The sequence below is a fragment of the Geotrypetes seraphini genome, chromosome 1 (assembly GCF_902459505.1).
Source record: "Geotrypetes seraphini chromosome 1, aGeoSer1.1, whole genome shotgun sequence".
Taxonomy (NCBI): domain Eukaryota; kingdom Metazoa; phylum Chordata; class Amphibia; order Gymnophiona; family Dermophiidae; genus Geotrypetes; species Geotrypetes seraphini.
This window is the reverse complement of record NC_047084.1, coordinates 317172424-317187033: the sequence shown is the minus strand read 5'-3', so window position 1 is coordinate 317187033 and position 14610 is coordinate 317172424. Positions and strand designations below refer to the sequence as shown.

The 14610-nt window shown below is 46.1% G+C and overlaps 1 protein-coding gene across 1 annotated transcript in view; it reads right to left on the bottom strand.

Annotated features, from left to right (window-relative positions):
* PPA2 (inorganic pyrophosphatase 2) overlaps nucleotides 1-14610 on the bottom strand; it is a 161484-nt gene that overhangs the window by 45535 nt on the left and 101339 nt on the right. Inside the window, exon 8 of the mRNA XM_033956747.1 lies at nucleotides 2916-3043. Coding sequence (XP_033812638.1) covers nucleotides 2916-3043 — 128 coding nt within the window. The remainder of the gene's footprint in view (nucleotides 1-2915; nucleotides 3044-14610) is intronic.

Below are 14610 nucleotides of genomic sequence, written 5' to 3'. Positions count from 1 at the left end.
AATGGCGTTTCGTAGCTGCCTCGATAGTGTCATCAAAAAGTTCTTTGCCCACGCAGGGGAGGTTAGCCAACTTGTCCTGTAAGTTGGGGTCCATGTCGACGTGGCGTAGCCAGGCTAGGCGGCGCATGACGATAGCGAAGGCTGCCACTCTGGAGGAAAGTTCGAAGCCATCATAGGCCGCGTGAAACAAATGGAGGCGTAGGTTGGAGAAGGCCTCCAGGAGCAGGTTAAAGGCTCCTTGGCGTGAGGCCGGCAGGTCGGTCGCAAAGGCTCCCAACAGTCCAATGAGATGTTTCAAATAGGACGTGAAGGTGAAAGTGTAACTTTGTACCCTAGAGGCCATCATGGAGTTCTGGTACAGTCTTCTGCCGAACTTGTCCAGGGTCCAGCCCTGGGGGGGGACCGCCGCTGAGACCCGGGAGGGGTGAGCCTTTTTCAGGGAAGATTCTACCAACAGCGACTGGTGGGAGAGCTGTGGTTGCTCAAAACCTGGGTATGGTACTGTACGGTACTTGGACTCCATTTTGGAGGGGACAGCTGTTACCATATAGGGGGTCTCCAGATTCCTGAAGAAAGCCTGTTGGAGTACCTGATTGGGCGGTAAGCGAAGGGACTCTTTGGGCGGCGATGGTAGATCTAGTTCCGCCAGGTACTCTTTAGAGTATCTTGAGTCGGACTGGAGGTCTAAGTCCAGAGCGTGGCCCATGTCCTGGACAAAGCGAGTGAAGGAGGGGCGAGACGTTCCCGGGGCCCCGTGCGGGGATGGTGAACGAGACCTCCGTCGGGCGGAGAAGGACGGGGAGGCTTCCCTCGAGTATTGAGGTTCGTGCTCTGACCCGTGCTCCGAGACCGGGGAAACACTGTGGCAGTGTTCCGGGGTCGAGGACCTACGTCATCTCGAGGAGCCCCTCTGAGACGATGCCGGGGTACGGGGTACCGATCGATGTCGAATCGGTGACCTCGACCCGGACTCCCTCGGCGAAAGCCTGGGATCTCGGCTCGGAGCCCCGGTCCGAGGGGGAGTTAGGAGGATGTGAGGGTTGGAGAGTGATAACTCAGTCACCTTCAGCGTTCCTGTATGTGGCGTCGGTGAACGGCCTCGTAGTGTGGGAGAACCCCGGGCCTTCTTAGAGGTACGGCGGTTTGAGGTTTCGGTCGTTTTAGCACGACGCTTTGCCCCGCGGCGGTCCGAGGAGGGGGAGCGTCTCGGGCGCCTCGGGGAGGAATCCGAGGAGGATGGAATGCGGCGAAGCTGGCGCACTTTGCCCCGAGGGGGCTCGACGCGAGGCTCAGGCTGGTCTGGCGCACGCGAGGTCGAGGTCGGGGCCGGTTGTAGATGGGCAAGTGTAGCGGACAGCTCCGACGAGATCATTGCCCGTAGCAGGTCCTGGAAAATGGGCACGGACAGCATCGAGGGCATGTCCGATGCCTCGGTGCACTCCACCGGAGGCGACCTCGTAACAGAGTATTCCCGTGTGGTGGAGGCACGGCCCGAAGGCTTAGAAGGCTTCGCCGGGGCTGAAAGCATGGGGCTTCCACCATGTGTCGCCGGTGTCCCCGAGGCTGGCTTCTTCGCTGGTGCGGAACCTGAAGAAGGAAGAGGAGACTTACCCGGGCCCGAGGCTTTTTGCTGTCCCGAGGTCTTCGGGGTCGAGTTTCGAGGTGGTGCTGAGGTATTCGGGGCCGAGGTCAAGGCCGGGGTCGAGACCGGGGCCGACCTCGAGGCCGAGGTAGAGGGTTGGTCGGCGGTGAAAAGGTTCGCCATGCGAGCTTTTCTTCGACGAAGGGCCCGGTTCTGAAAAATAGCGCACTGGGGGCAGGAGTCGGTTGGATGGGCGGCCCCCAGGCAGAGGATGCACCGGCGATGCGGGTCTGTGATGGAAAGAAGCCGCTCGCACCGGGTGCACTTTTTAAAGCCGGTCAAAGGCCGGGACATAGGAAAACGAAACTGGCCAAGGCCCAAGTAGCCACGCAGCCGCAGCGACCCGGAAGCAGGAACAGATAAAAAAACGCGCACAGCGACTAAATCACTAAAAAAGAAAAAATCGCAGTGCTAGAAGGCAGTTGGGGCAGAGCCTAAAAAATACGTCTTCTAGGCTCGGCGGAAAAATTTGAACTGGAGACCACGAGGGGGAGATGCGCCCTCTAGTGGAGCAGGAAGGCACGCATGCGTGGAGCAGCAGAGCAAACTTTAAATCTTCAATCAAGTTTGCTTGAAAAAGCTGTCCGCATCGGGGCTCCGTAGATGACGTCACCCACATGTGAGAATATCATGCCTGCTTGTCCTGGGATAAATAACTGATTTGATTTGATGTTCCTGAATTCTCAGAGCCAAAAGATCATCCCTGAGCCGTCTCTTCTCCATACTGAAGAGACCTAGCTGCTTTAGCTTTTCCTCATGTGAAAGTTCTCCCATCCTTTTTATCATTTTGGTCACCCTTTTCGGCATCTTTTCTAATTCCACTATATCTTTTTTAAACTGCACACAGTATTTGAGGTGCGGCCGTACCATAGAACAATACAAGGGCATTATAACAGTTCCATCTTTGTTTTCCATTCCTTTCCTGATAATTCCTAACATTCTATTTGCTTTCTTAGCCACTGCCGTACACCGAGTTGAGGGTTTCAGTGTATCCTCAACGATGATACCTAAATCCTTTTCCTGGGCAGTGACTCCTAACAGAACTCAGTTTCATGTAGCTATATTTCGGGTTCCTCTTTCTTACATATATCACTTTGCATTTGCTCACATTAAACGTCATCTTCCACTTTGGCGCCCTGTCTCCCAGTTTCACAAGATCCTCTTGCAATTTTTCACAATCCTCTTGTGATTTTAACAACTTTTGTCATCAGCAAATTTAATGCAGCAAATGCAGGAATCAACACATGCATTCTCTAGGCTGTGCCATTCTCACCTTGTTTTTAAACTCTCCGTTGAAAGCAATCTGATTTTCTGGCTTTCCATCTGGTATCTTATACAACTTCAGCCAATCAACCGTGGCTTCTAGATAACCTGGTTTGTGTTTTCTGACATCCTCTATATCTGTTGAAAGAAAACAAACAAACCCACAAAAGCTATCTTACACATACCTTGGCAAAGATCCAATTTAAATAAGTTTTTCCAAATGCTGTCCGTGATAACCTTATAATATACTCATATGTCTAAAGCAGAAAGAAGACACATTTGTTACTATCTACAGTTTCCAAATGTCTGCCATTTTCATGCATTGGTTGAGGAGAGAATATTTATAAAATGTACTCACATTACCTTGTTAGCTTTCATTAACTGAGACATACAAGGGTTGTTCAAAAAAGTGGTCTAAATGTATGGACAAAACACAGGGCTAGTAGAAGCACTAGAGGGTGGGGTCTATAAACAGTGCTCACAAATGGATACCAGAAAAGATTGGTGCCAAGGTTCTATAAAGAAACATACCCTTTATAGAACTGAACTTAGCCCTGATTTCCACAACCAAACTTTGGGCGCCAGACCTACTCCTGCTGAAACCTGGTGTAAATGCTTGAATCCAAGTTGGTCTAAAAAGCCAAACACTTCACTATGTAAACCCAAGAGCTGATATTTCAGTTCAAGTTCATTAATTAACCAACTTCTTAGATATTTTCTTCAGGATCTCAGCAATGCCATCTCTTTTCGATTTGCTTGATGCAGCCTATAGCGAAACAAGATTCATGTCGGTAGAAAGGTCTCCCCCCCTACTCGGCATAAGATAATTATTAAACTCCTTTGAAATATATTTAAATTCAAGATAGATTGAAAATATCAAAGAAATATTTATTTAGAAATTATTGGACTGCAAATCACTTAAACATTGAAAGCAGGATCAGTGAAGATATGATGCGTAAAACCCTAGTGATCAAAAAAAGTTTAAATCCCAAAGGGGGATTTTCATGAGCTGATTAATTAATGAACTTGCTATATTTGTTGGAACACAAGTTGGAGCATGCTGACCCATCACTTTGTAACAAAGTGTGCAACTTTTTAGAATGCCTCTGACTCATCCATGCCCCCTTTTGGGTTGCACGCTGTGGGATTTAGGTGCCAAGCACTATAGAATGGCGCACAGCCAGATGCTTGTGCAAATCCTAACGGGTGCCAATTAAGATTAATAATTGGCTGTTAATGGCTAATTATTGCTCATTAACAGCTCATTAGCCAATTGAGTTGTGTGCGCATCTCAGCATCATGCCATATTGAGAATCCAGTGATAGGCAAGCTAGGCAGCTGCCTGGAGTGCCACAATTTTAGTGGTGGCATTAACATATCCCACTGCTTCCACCAGCTCTAATTCATGTTTTGCTTTGACCCAGACGTGAGAAACACAGTGAAGCCAGAAAATGAATTCAGGATGCCACTTCTGCTACCATCCCCTCTCCCATTTTGCTGCAAACATTCTTGATGCTGAAAGTGGATGGTCCAAGAGTGTGTGCCTAAGCCAATGCAGAAAGCAGTTTGGAAGCAGGGCTAACAAAACTACATGTGTGTTACATACTACAACAGGTTGAAAACACACAGTCTTAAAGAGATGAGAGAGAAGAATAGTGCAAACAGTCTGCAAGTGTCCCTGATAGGAGAGAGGGATATCCCAGATAAATATTACTGAAAAGGAGATGGGATGGGAGAAGAAAGGAGGATGCAGATATGGAAGGGAGAAAGTATAATTTGTATGCTCTAGGGCAGGGGTTGGAAACCTTTTTAAAGCAAAGAGCCAATTTATCCAAAATGTTTGCCCCAAGACTTAAAAATAGCCGCAAGGTGTAGCTTCTCTCCCCTCCAGCCCCTCGCAGGTCTCTGCACCTCTCATCCTTTCCTCCTTCCCCATAGCCAAGGTTCTATCCCCTCTCCAGGCCCGACCCTTTAATCTCCCACCCAATCCCATGATTCCACCCCCCGGGCCTAACGAGGTACCTGGTGGTCCAGCAGGAGTCTTTGTGACAGAAGCATTAATCTCTTGCTCCTACCTCCTTGCGGCTGCCTTCTAAAATGGCTGCCATGACCTCTCATGGTACCACAGGAAATGCCACGAGCCACTGCGAGAGATCACGGCAGCTATTTTAAAAGGCAGCCACGAGCAAGTGGGCCGTGCTCCTGCCACAAAGATCCCCACTGGACCACCAGGTACCTCGGTAGGTCCGGGGGGGGGGGAGGGATTGTGGGGTTCGGAGGGAGTTTAAAGGGCTTGGGCCTGGAGAGCCACAGCCACATGAAAGAAGAGCTGCAGGTTGCCAACCCCTGCTCTAGGGACTAGAAGGAGGGAAGATAAAGAGGGAAGTTAGAAGAGCATGCACAAGATAATTTTCATCCTTACTAATTTAAACCTGTTGTATAATCACCTTGGATGATTCTCTTCATTAGGGGCTGACCAAATTTCAGTTTCGGCACCAAAATCCAGGTTCGATTTTCAGCTGATACTGAAACTTCCTCCCCTCCCCCTCCCCAACCTCGACAACCACTTTCCACCTCCATCACCATCTACCCTCCCCGCCATCTGCTACTGGGTCCGAGTTTGTGTCTGGGAAGAGGGGTAGTTTTGTTTTCGACTTTGGTTTCTGTTGAAACCGAGTGGCCAATTTCAGTTGCAGATTCAGTTTCACCAAACACCAAGGATCCTGATTTTCATTGGACTCAAGCAGCAGCACATGCAGAGTGTTTCAAGATCAGGATTCACTTAGCTCCTACCTCAGCAGTGACTTGCACATGGAAAACGGCCAGGATACATAAGCAATATCTGCATGCAAGCTGTGGCATTTTAAGCCAGGTCCATATGTAGGTTACAAGTGTAAGTAGTACTGTGCCCACCATTTGTTTGTTCCTTCCTGCATACCCTGTGCACATCAACAACAACACACTCCTGATTTGCCAAACAAATCCTAAACTAGAAAAAACAAGGAAGGCAACCAAGTCACATCAAGATCTGTGAGGGGGAAGCTCAAAGTGCCTAACTTGGCTCACAACTTGCAAACCAAATATAATGTAATATGTCAAAGAACATGTCACATTATATGATGTTATAGGGCGCTCTCAGTGTGAACTAGAGAATGACACGGTGAAAAAATTCATCCCCGTCACCGCCCCATCCCCGTCTCACCATCCCCGTCACCGCCCCGTCCCCGTCTCACCATCCCCGTCACCGCCCCGTCCCCGTCTCACCATCCTCTTCACCGCCCCGTCACCGCCACTGCCACCCCATTCACCGCCCCGTCACCGCCACTGCAATCCCATTCACTTTTCTTTATTTACGTATAAAGGAAACATTCTTTAAAACTTTAAAACTTAGTTAAATATTAGTTAATAACTATACAAAAACAAAACACGCAGAGAAAAAATTAATTAATATAAATTCTCAAAACTGACACATTTTGATCACTAAATTTAAAATAGTTATTTTTCATACAGTGTTTCAATCACTAATCTTCCACCACCCCTGGGGCTAGCAATGCAAAAACAAACACGACATGTACTTTAAATGCTTACAAAGTCCCACCTCTTTACTAGAGATCTTACTGAGCTCCTTCAAACCCCCAAGCTCCCATCCCATACACCTCATTTGGGCCAAAAGGGTTTCCGAAAGTACTTTAGCCCAAAGAATGTAGGGCCTCCCTTTAGGTACAATTATTCCAAGGAACCCCAATGGCCAAAATTAGAACCCATGAAGGGACACAGAGCGTAGAAGTCTGCTTGGTGTTCTCTTTAAGTCTCAACTACTGGAGTTGCCATTGAAGCATATTCTAATCTGTCTTGCCATACATGAGACACACACTGTAGAAATCTGCCTGACTTTGTTCTAATGTTCCAACTACTGAAATTGCTTTTGAAGCCCTATCTAACACATCCTAATCTGTCTTACCACACATGGAACAAAGACCATAGAAGTCTGTTCAACACTGGCCTTACTGTAGTTCCTCACAGCCAGAGTCGCTGTATAAGCAGTGCTGCAAGTCTCCCCTCCCCCCAGCGATCACGGCAGGAGGGCACCCAACCCCTCCTGTAGACCCCCCCAACGGCCCTCCCGACAATCGCAGCAGAAGGGTACCCAACCCCTCCTGCCGGTCCTCCCAATGGCCTCCCCTAAGATCGCCGGCAGGAGGGTACCCAACCCCTCCTGCTGGACCCCCCCCCAACGAACCCTCCCACCCCGGAACCCTCTTAGTCTTACTTTCCAAGTTGGACCGGACGGCTCCTCACACGTATGGCCAGCAGGCTTGCCTCCGTCCAAATGAGGCGGGCCCGCCCCTACCCTGCCCAACCCACAGGATCCTAGGGCCTGATTGGTCTAGGCACCTAAAGCCACTCCCGCTATAGGAGGGGCCTTAGGTGCTTGGGCCAATCAGGCCCTAGGATCCTGTGGGTTAGGCAGGGGAGGGGAGGGGCGGGCCCGCCTCATTTGGACGGAGGCAGGCCTGCTGGCCAGACGAGCGAGGAGCTGTCCGGTCCAACTTGGAAAGTAAGACTAAGGGGGTTCCGGGGTGGGAGGGTTCGTTGGGGGGGGGTCCAGCAGGAGGGGTTGGGTACCCTCCTGCCGGCGATCTTAGGGGAGGCTATTGGGAGGACCGGCAGGAGGGGTTGGGTACCCTTCTGCTGCGATTGGCAGGAAGGGTTGATCTGACAAATGAGGAGCACGGTGAAACACAGGTAAATAGCGGTTCCTAGAAGGGGGTACATTGGCCCGCGGGGACAAACCTGTTCACCGTTTCCGCGGTCGGTGAATGGCCTTGTCCCCGTCACCGCAGCGACTGCTAGTTTTCTTCCCCGTTTTCGGCGGTGACCCGCGGCTTAAATGCGGTGGCCGCGGGTAAACCGTCACCGTGTCATTCTCTAGTGTGAACCCTCAGTGATAGGAGCACAGCTCCGACACTTCACTTCTGGGTCAAGGCCATAAGCCTCCACCCGCACACCATCATCGAGCGCCCTGTGTGTGCAAGAATCAAACCAATCAACAATCAAAGTGAGTAAATGAAACTCAACACAAACAACCTGAGCGACCCCCACACAAACCCTGCCAGCCAAACCCCCTCAAAAAACTCAAACAAAATCACAAACAAAGTCAAAAACCATACCAAAAAGTGAAAAACATATCCAAAAGAAACAATACTTATCCAAAACTGTCACACAAACGGAAAAACCGCGCCAGGAGGAAAGGTTCAACCGCGCTGGTTTCGGGAGGAGCCCTTCTTCAGGAACCTGGCCTCCAACAGAACACAAGCAGAGAGGAAGGCTGGAGGGCGGGGTGCCCGGGAGGGAGAGCACACCTGTGCACATGGCAGAGCTTGACCTATTCAGCTACAATGGGCATGTTTCTGGTCCCATATTACACAATAGTCTCTAATAGGCCTTCTTTAGAGAACATCAATATGGAAGCCAGGAGGAAGGTGAACTTCTAGGAAGCAGAGAGTGATCTCTTGGCACATTTAATGCTCTGAGGGGAGAGAGGCTAGACCATGATGCAGCACAGAAGGTAAGCGGAAACATATACCCCTATGCACCTACACAAAGACCTGCTGTGGGCTGTGGCTCACTGGTTGAGCTGCTGCCTCTGCACCCAGAGTTTGTAAGATCAAATCCTAGTGCTCCTCCTTGTGACACTGGGCAAGTCACTTAATCCTCCAGTGCCCACCGTTTTAATGTAAACTTTGAAATGCCAATGCCACAAAAAGGTGGTATACATGTAACCATTCCCCTTCCCCTCCACCCCATTCCCCTAGATACCCATTGAACAGAGGAGTCCCACTGAACATGGGAATGCAATCTATGAGGAGGGCATATAAGCACCTACTGCTAGAAATGTTCTCTCATTCTTCATAAGATTCTCCCGTCATAACAGTGGTCAAAATTCAAAGAATTTACGTGGGCAGCTGTATTCAAAGGTAGTTTTTCATAATTTTTTTTTTTACCTAATATCTTTTTAATCTCTCCCGCTCATTTCTCCTTTCTTTTCTCTCCTTCTTTACCTTCTTTTTTTCCTCTTCTTTTAAAACTCCTACTCTATCGTACTTTCCATACATGTTACTCTTTTGAACTTTAAAAGAAATAAATTGCAGTTCCTCCCCCTCTATCCTTCTGTTTTAGTCGGTTTGTATGTAGATTTGTTCACCCCATTTTATATTTAATTCTTAAATTGTAATAGTATATGGTTTTTTCTTTTTAGTGTGTGTTTTAATGATTTTATTGTATTTCGCTTAGTAAAATGAAATAAGTGATTATATAAAATTTTGATAAAAACTTGAACTTGAGTTAAATGATCAGTGCCTCTGAATATTGGCTCTAAATGCATACATTACAGCCAGACAGGGGAGGAGCCAGGAGGTATGCATTACATTTTGCTTCTTATATTCTGCTAATACCTTTGAAATTCTACATGGATGACAATTGAAAGAAGCTAGACAAATTAACCTAGAAAATTACAGTAGGAACTAATGCAGGTACTGACAATATTCAGTGCAAATGCCTGCAGAGCTGAATGTCCAGACTAGGGTAGGATTAATTCTTCGAGGGCCCCTAGGCACACAAGTACACTGAAAAAGGGGGTTAAACAGAGGGGGAAAAACAAAGGCTGGCTAAAAAGACCTGCTAAGCAAAAAAGGAAGGCTAAAAAGAGCTGCTAAAAGAAACCGGAAAACCAGATAGGTGTACAAAACTGAGACGCAGAGTGCAGAAAGACTTAAGCCAAAGTAACCTGAAAGCCAATGCGGCTCCTCACCCCCCCCCCCCCAGAAGGAAAGTAATATCTGCAAGCAACGCGGGTAAGATCGGCAACAGCAACTGTAATTTTACAAGCGGTGCTGCTCGGTCAAAGTTTCCCTCTGATGCGCCCAGGCAGAAACAGGAAGCTGCATCAGAGGGGAAGCTTTGGGCTGAGCACCACTTGCAAAATTATAGTTGCCGTTGTTGATCTTTATCCGCATTGTTTGCAGATATTACTTTCCGTCGAGGGGGGACCTGCATTGCCAATCGGGGGGGAGGCCTGCATTGCCGATCGATGCTGCGGTGGGGCCCGTCGCCGTTTGAAAAAAAAAAAAATCTGGAGTGGGTCTGTTTACCCATCTTCAGCGGGCCTCCCTGACCATTTCAGGCCCTGGCACGTGCCTATTGAGCCTATCCTTTAATTCGGCCCTGATCCAGACAAGACTGCAGAAAAGGCTGTGCCACCTTTGGTAGCTTTTATAGAGCAGGAAAAATCTAGCAGCAGCGGCACAGGGAAAGCCCTGGCGGGGAAGGCCGCGAAACAGCCTATTCAGTGTTGCTGCCGCTGCTGTTTGGAACAGCGGTATGTCGGCCTCTGGGTGGGTTGGCGGGGTTCTGCTGCGTCAGATGGGAAGGAGACATGGAAAGATGTTGCGCAAGGGGATGGGTGAAAGGGGAAGGGGAGAAAGTGCTGCCGCTGGCGAATCGGGGAGTGTAGGGGACATTTGGGAGGGGCTTTGGGGGTCGATCCAACCGGAGCTTATTTTTGGGGTAGTGCTTATATTAGGACCGACCCTGAAAATCATGCTAGGGCTTATTTTCAGGGTAGGCCTTATTTTCAGGGAAACACGGTATGCATGTACCCATTTATTTTATATATTAGGAACATACATAAAAGCTCTGCCCCCAATCCACTCAAACAAAATTTTCCCATGTATTGCCAGTTTTGTTGTTTAGATCATTATTTACTAAATAAAGTTTTTAAGAAATGCATCACAAGAAGTACGAGTATATAAGGAGGAAGCACCTTTTACCCTTAAGAACATAAGACTAGCCTTACTGGGTCAGACCAATGGTCCATCAAATCCAGTAGCCCGTTCTCACGGTGGCCAATCCTGGCCAAAACCCAAGGTTTAACAATATTACATGCTACCAATAGAGCAAGCAGTGGCTTCCCCCTTGTCTTTCTCAATAACAGACTATGGACTTTTCCTCCAGGAACTTGTCCAAACCTTTCTTAAAACCAGCTATGCTATCTGCTCTTACCCCATCCTCTGGCAACGCGTTCCAGAGCTTAAATATTCTCTGAGTGAAAAAAAAAATTCCTCCTATTGGTTTTAAAAGTATTTCCGTGTATACTTGCTTATCTTACTGTGTTCTGACTAGTATGACTTTTTATTATGTAGCTTTGTATTTTTTCTCATGACAACTGTTCTTTTAACATTAGTGGAGGGAACTTGTATGTATATCCCCTGCAAATGGTATGTATATTTTTATATGTGAATAGCACTTTTGCAATATAAGGCATGTTTATGCAGTTTTTACTTATTGGTTCTCACACACTCTTTTTATATTAAATATTATGGAGGGAATTAATTTGGCAATGTTAGGGCCTCAGTCATATTAATTGGCCATTAACAAGACTCAAACAGCCATGACACAGCTTGACAGACAATACCGCAGCAATATTTGAGTGGCTGCGAGCTACACAGCAATAATACGCTTAGAAGAACATTTTATAAGAAGTCTATACATTATCCCACAATATTTTGAAATTTCTTTTGTGAGTTTGATGATATGACTCAGTCAGAAATATATTTAAGGTAGGCTGCATCAACCATTTTGTTTCACCCTTACAACATTCAGTAGTTCTTTAATCTCATACCAGTGTGTACCGGTGTACCAATTGGGCAAGCTTATTTTTTTTGTGTGTTTATTGGATTGCCTAAGTCCATGCCTTATTTCAGTCATTTTTAGTTTCTGTCACACATACATGGATTGTCATATACTGTACATTGATATTTTTGATTTATTTTCTATGATTGTCACTTTTGAGTTTGGATGCATTTAACCCTGTTATGTATACCATGTCTAATTTGATTTATTTTCAATTATAATCTTTATTATGATTTACACCAACATTGTATGTATATGTGTTTACAGTAATCAATTGTGAGTTCACTTTGTATTGTTCAGTAGCACTTACCAAATTACATATATATAACATCCAACTTTATAACATTTCTTCTAAATGATTAATTGAATTTTCATCTATAATACTTATTAGTACTTAAGCAGGATCTTCGCATGTGCATCAAACTGGTCTTTCAATTGTTTGAGAAGTTGCACTAAAAATGTCATCGATCCGCTGTACTGAGCTTATTAACATTTCTTGTGTTCATAAATAGTGTTTAAAGCAGTGGTTCTTAACCTTGTTGGAGGTATTGAACCCCACCAGTTTCATATGCGTGTTCACCGAACCCTTCTTTATTGGAAAAATAAAATATGATTTTTACAATTTCAAAACATAGGTATACAGTGAGGGAAAAAATAATATCAATTTTGAAAACAAAAAAGTTCTCCTATATTTCGAATAATAATAACATAATAATGAAATTTACTGCAAATCAGTGTGACTTCTGTTGTTGCCTCTCAGAGACCAGTTCAGAAATGCGCGGCTTTACCTTGGCAAGTGCCACTCTCATGTCATTTTCGCAACAAAGTCTGTTCCTTTTCTTCGTTTTTATGTCCAGCATCCTCGAAAAGGATTGCTCGCAAAGATATGTTGTAACAAACGGTATGAAAATTTCCAGAGCTTTCTTAGCAATAACAGGGTACGTTACCAATTGTTGACACCAAAACGTTGAGAGCGTTGTTCTGAAGAGTTGCTGTTGAACCTGGCTCTGCTGAATTTCAATGATTTCATCGAGGTATTCATCATTGACATCTATTGTCTCAACACTAAACGTGAACGGCTGTCTCACCCATGCTGGATATGACTCTCTTGTAGGGAAGTATCCGTCGAGAGACTTTGCAAGCTCATCTAAGTGCGTGGCAATAGTTTGCTTCAGTTCCGCGGGTACAGAAATGTCTCCGATTCCAGATACATCTTCGATCTTACTTACACAGTTGTCTAGCAGGGGAAAGTTTGCGAAGTTATCGTTTTCTGTTCGTCGTTTCCATAATGGTAGCTTTTTTTGAAAAGCTTTCAGGTTTTCTTCCGCTTCGATGATGTTGACTCCACCACCCTGCATCTGCTTATTGAGATGATTGAGAGCTGCAAAGATATCAGCCATGTACGCTAAAATGAGAATGAACTCAGAATTTTTGAAGCAATCTGCATGACAATGTTGCTGCTCTTGCAAAAACAGAGCTAATTCCACACGCATGGCAAAAACACGATTCAGCACCTGTTCCCGGGATAACCACCGAACGTTAGAATGGTACAGAAGTACCTCGAATTCAGATCCCATTTCTTTACACAGCTCCTTGAAGATGCGGTGCTTCAGAGCATTATTTCGCACATAGTTCACGCATTCCACAACAATTTTTAAAACTTCTGCCAGTTTTGGAGGCAAGGATTTTGTTGCCAACGCATGCCTGTGCAGAATGCAATGCGTAACAATGATGTGTGGTGCATCGGCATTCACTAGCGCACCAAAACCGGATTTTCTTCCGAGCAAGGCTGGAGCTCCGTCCGAACAAACTGCAGAAACCATATCCCACGAAAGATTGTTGTCTTTGAAGAAGTCATCCACAAGTTTCTTCACATCAGTTGCCTTAGTTGTTGTTGTAAGAGGCTTACAAAATAAAAAATCTTCCTTTATCACGTCGTCTTTCACATAGCGCACGAATACTGCAAGCTGGCTTAGATTGGAAACGTCTGTGGTCTCGTCGAGTTGAAGGCTGAATTTTGCCGGGCTTGAAATCAGATCTGCAACTACTTGAACCAAAATGTCTTTGCTCATGTCCTCTATTCTGTTGCTGATGATGTCATTTGAAAGAGGAATTTCAGATAACTGAACTTCAGCCGCTTTTCCCAGCATGATATTCGCCATCTTCAACACAGCTGGTTTTATGAGTGTTTCACCAATGGTGTGTGGTTTGCCCTGCTTTGCGATCAGGTAAGCAACTTCGTACGATGCTGTGAGGATCGGTTTGTTGATGGGTACAAAGCCGAGAACAGGCAGAGTAGCCCTTTCATCGAATCTTGCTCTTTTCACCTTGAATTCAGCGAGCGTTGTGTTCTTGTATTTTCCATCTCCATGCAGCTTAAGGAAGTGTTCCCTTAATTTTGCCGGAGCTAGACTAGAATTACTCAACTTGGCATTGCAAATCATGCAATTAGGACGCTAACTCTCATCACGTTCCGTTATACATGTGAATCCATATTCGTCCGACCACTTTCGTATTTTGATCGACATAGTTAGTAAGGGATTAAAATATTAAGATAGGTATCACACGACGTACCATCACAACAGTTACAATTCGACTACTGTGCGCATCAAATCCCCTGCAGCACAGATAGGCCAAGCGATGTTGCGTGATCACCTGCAGCCAATTATGGACAAGCGGGGCGTATCATCACGAATCATAAGCACTTCGATCACGTTCAATCATCTATCAGTTAAATCACAAATTTTGATCAGGAATTGATTGATGTATATAAAGCGTTAGTTACAGATTGATAGATCAAGAAACTGAGTACACGATCAGTCTTGATCAAAATCACTGAATAACTGATAGATGATTGAACGTGACCGAAGCGCTATATGAGTCGGAGGTGTATTTTGACCTCCGCCGAACCCGCGAGACTGACTCACCGAACCCCTGGGGTTCGGTCGAACCCAGGTTAAGAACCACTGGTTTAAAGCTTGTAAACTGTTAAACTAGTCCAATTTATCATATTC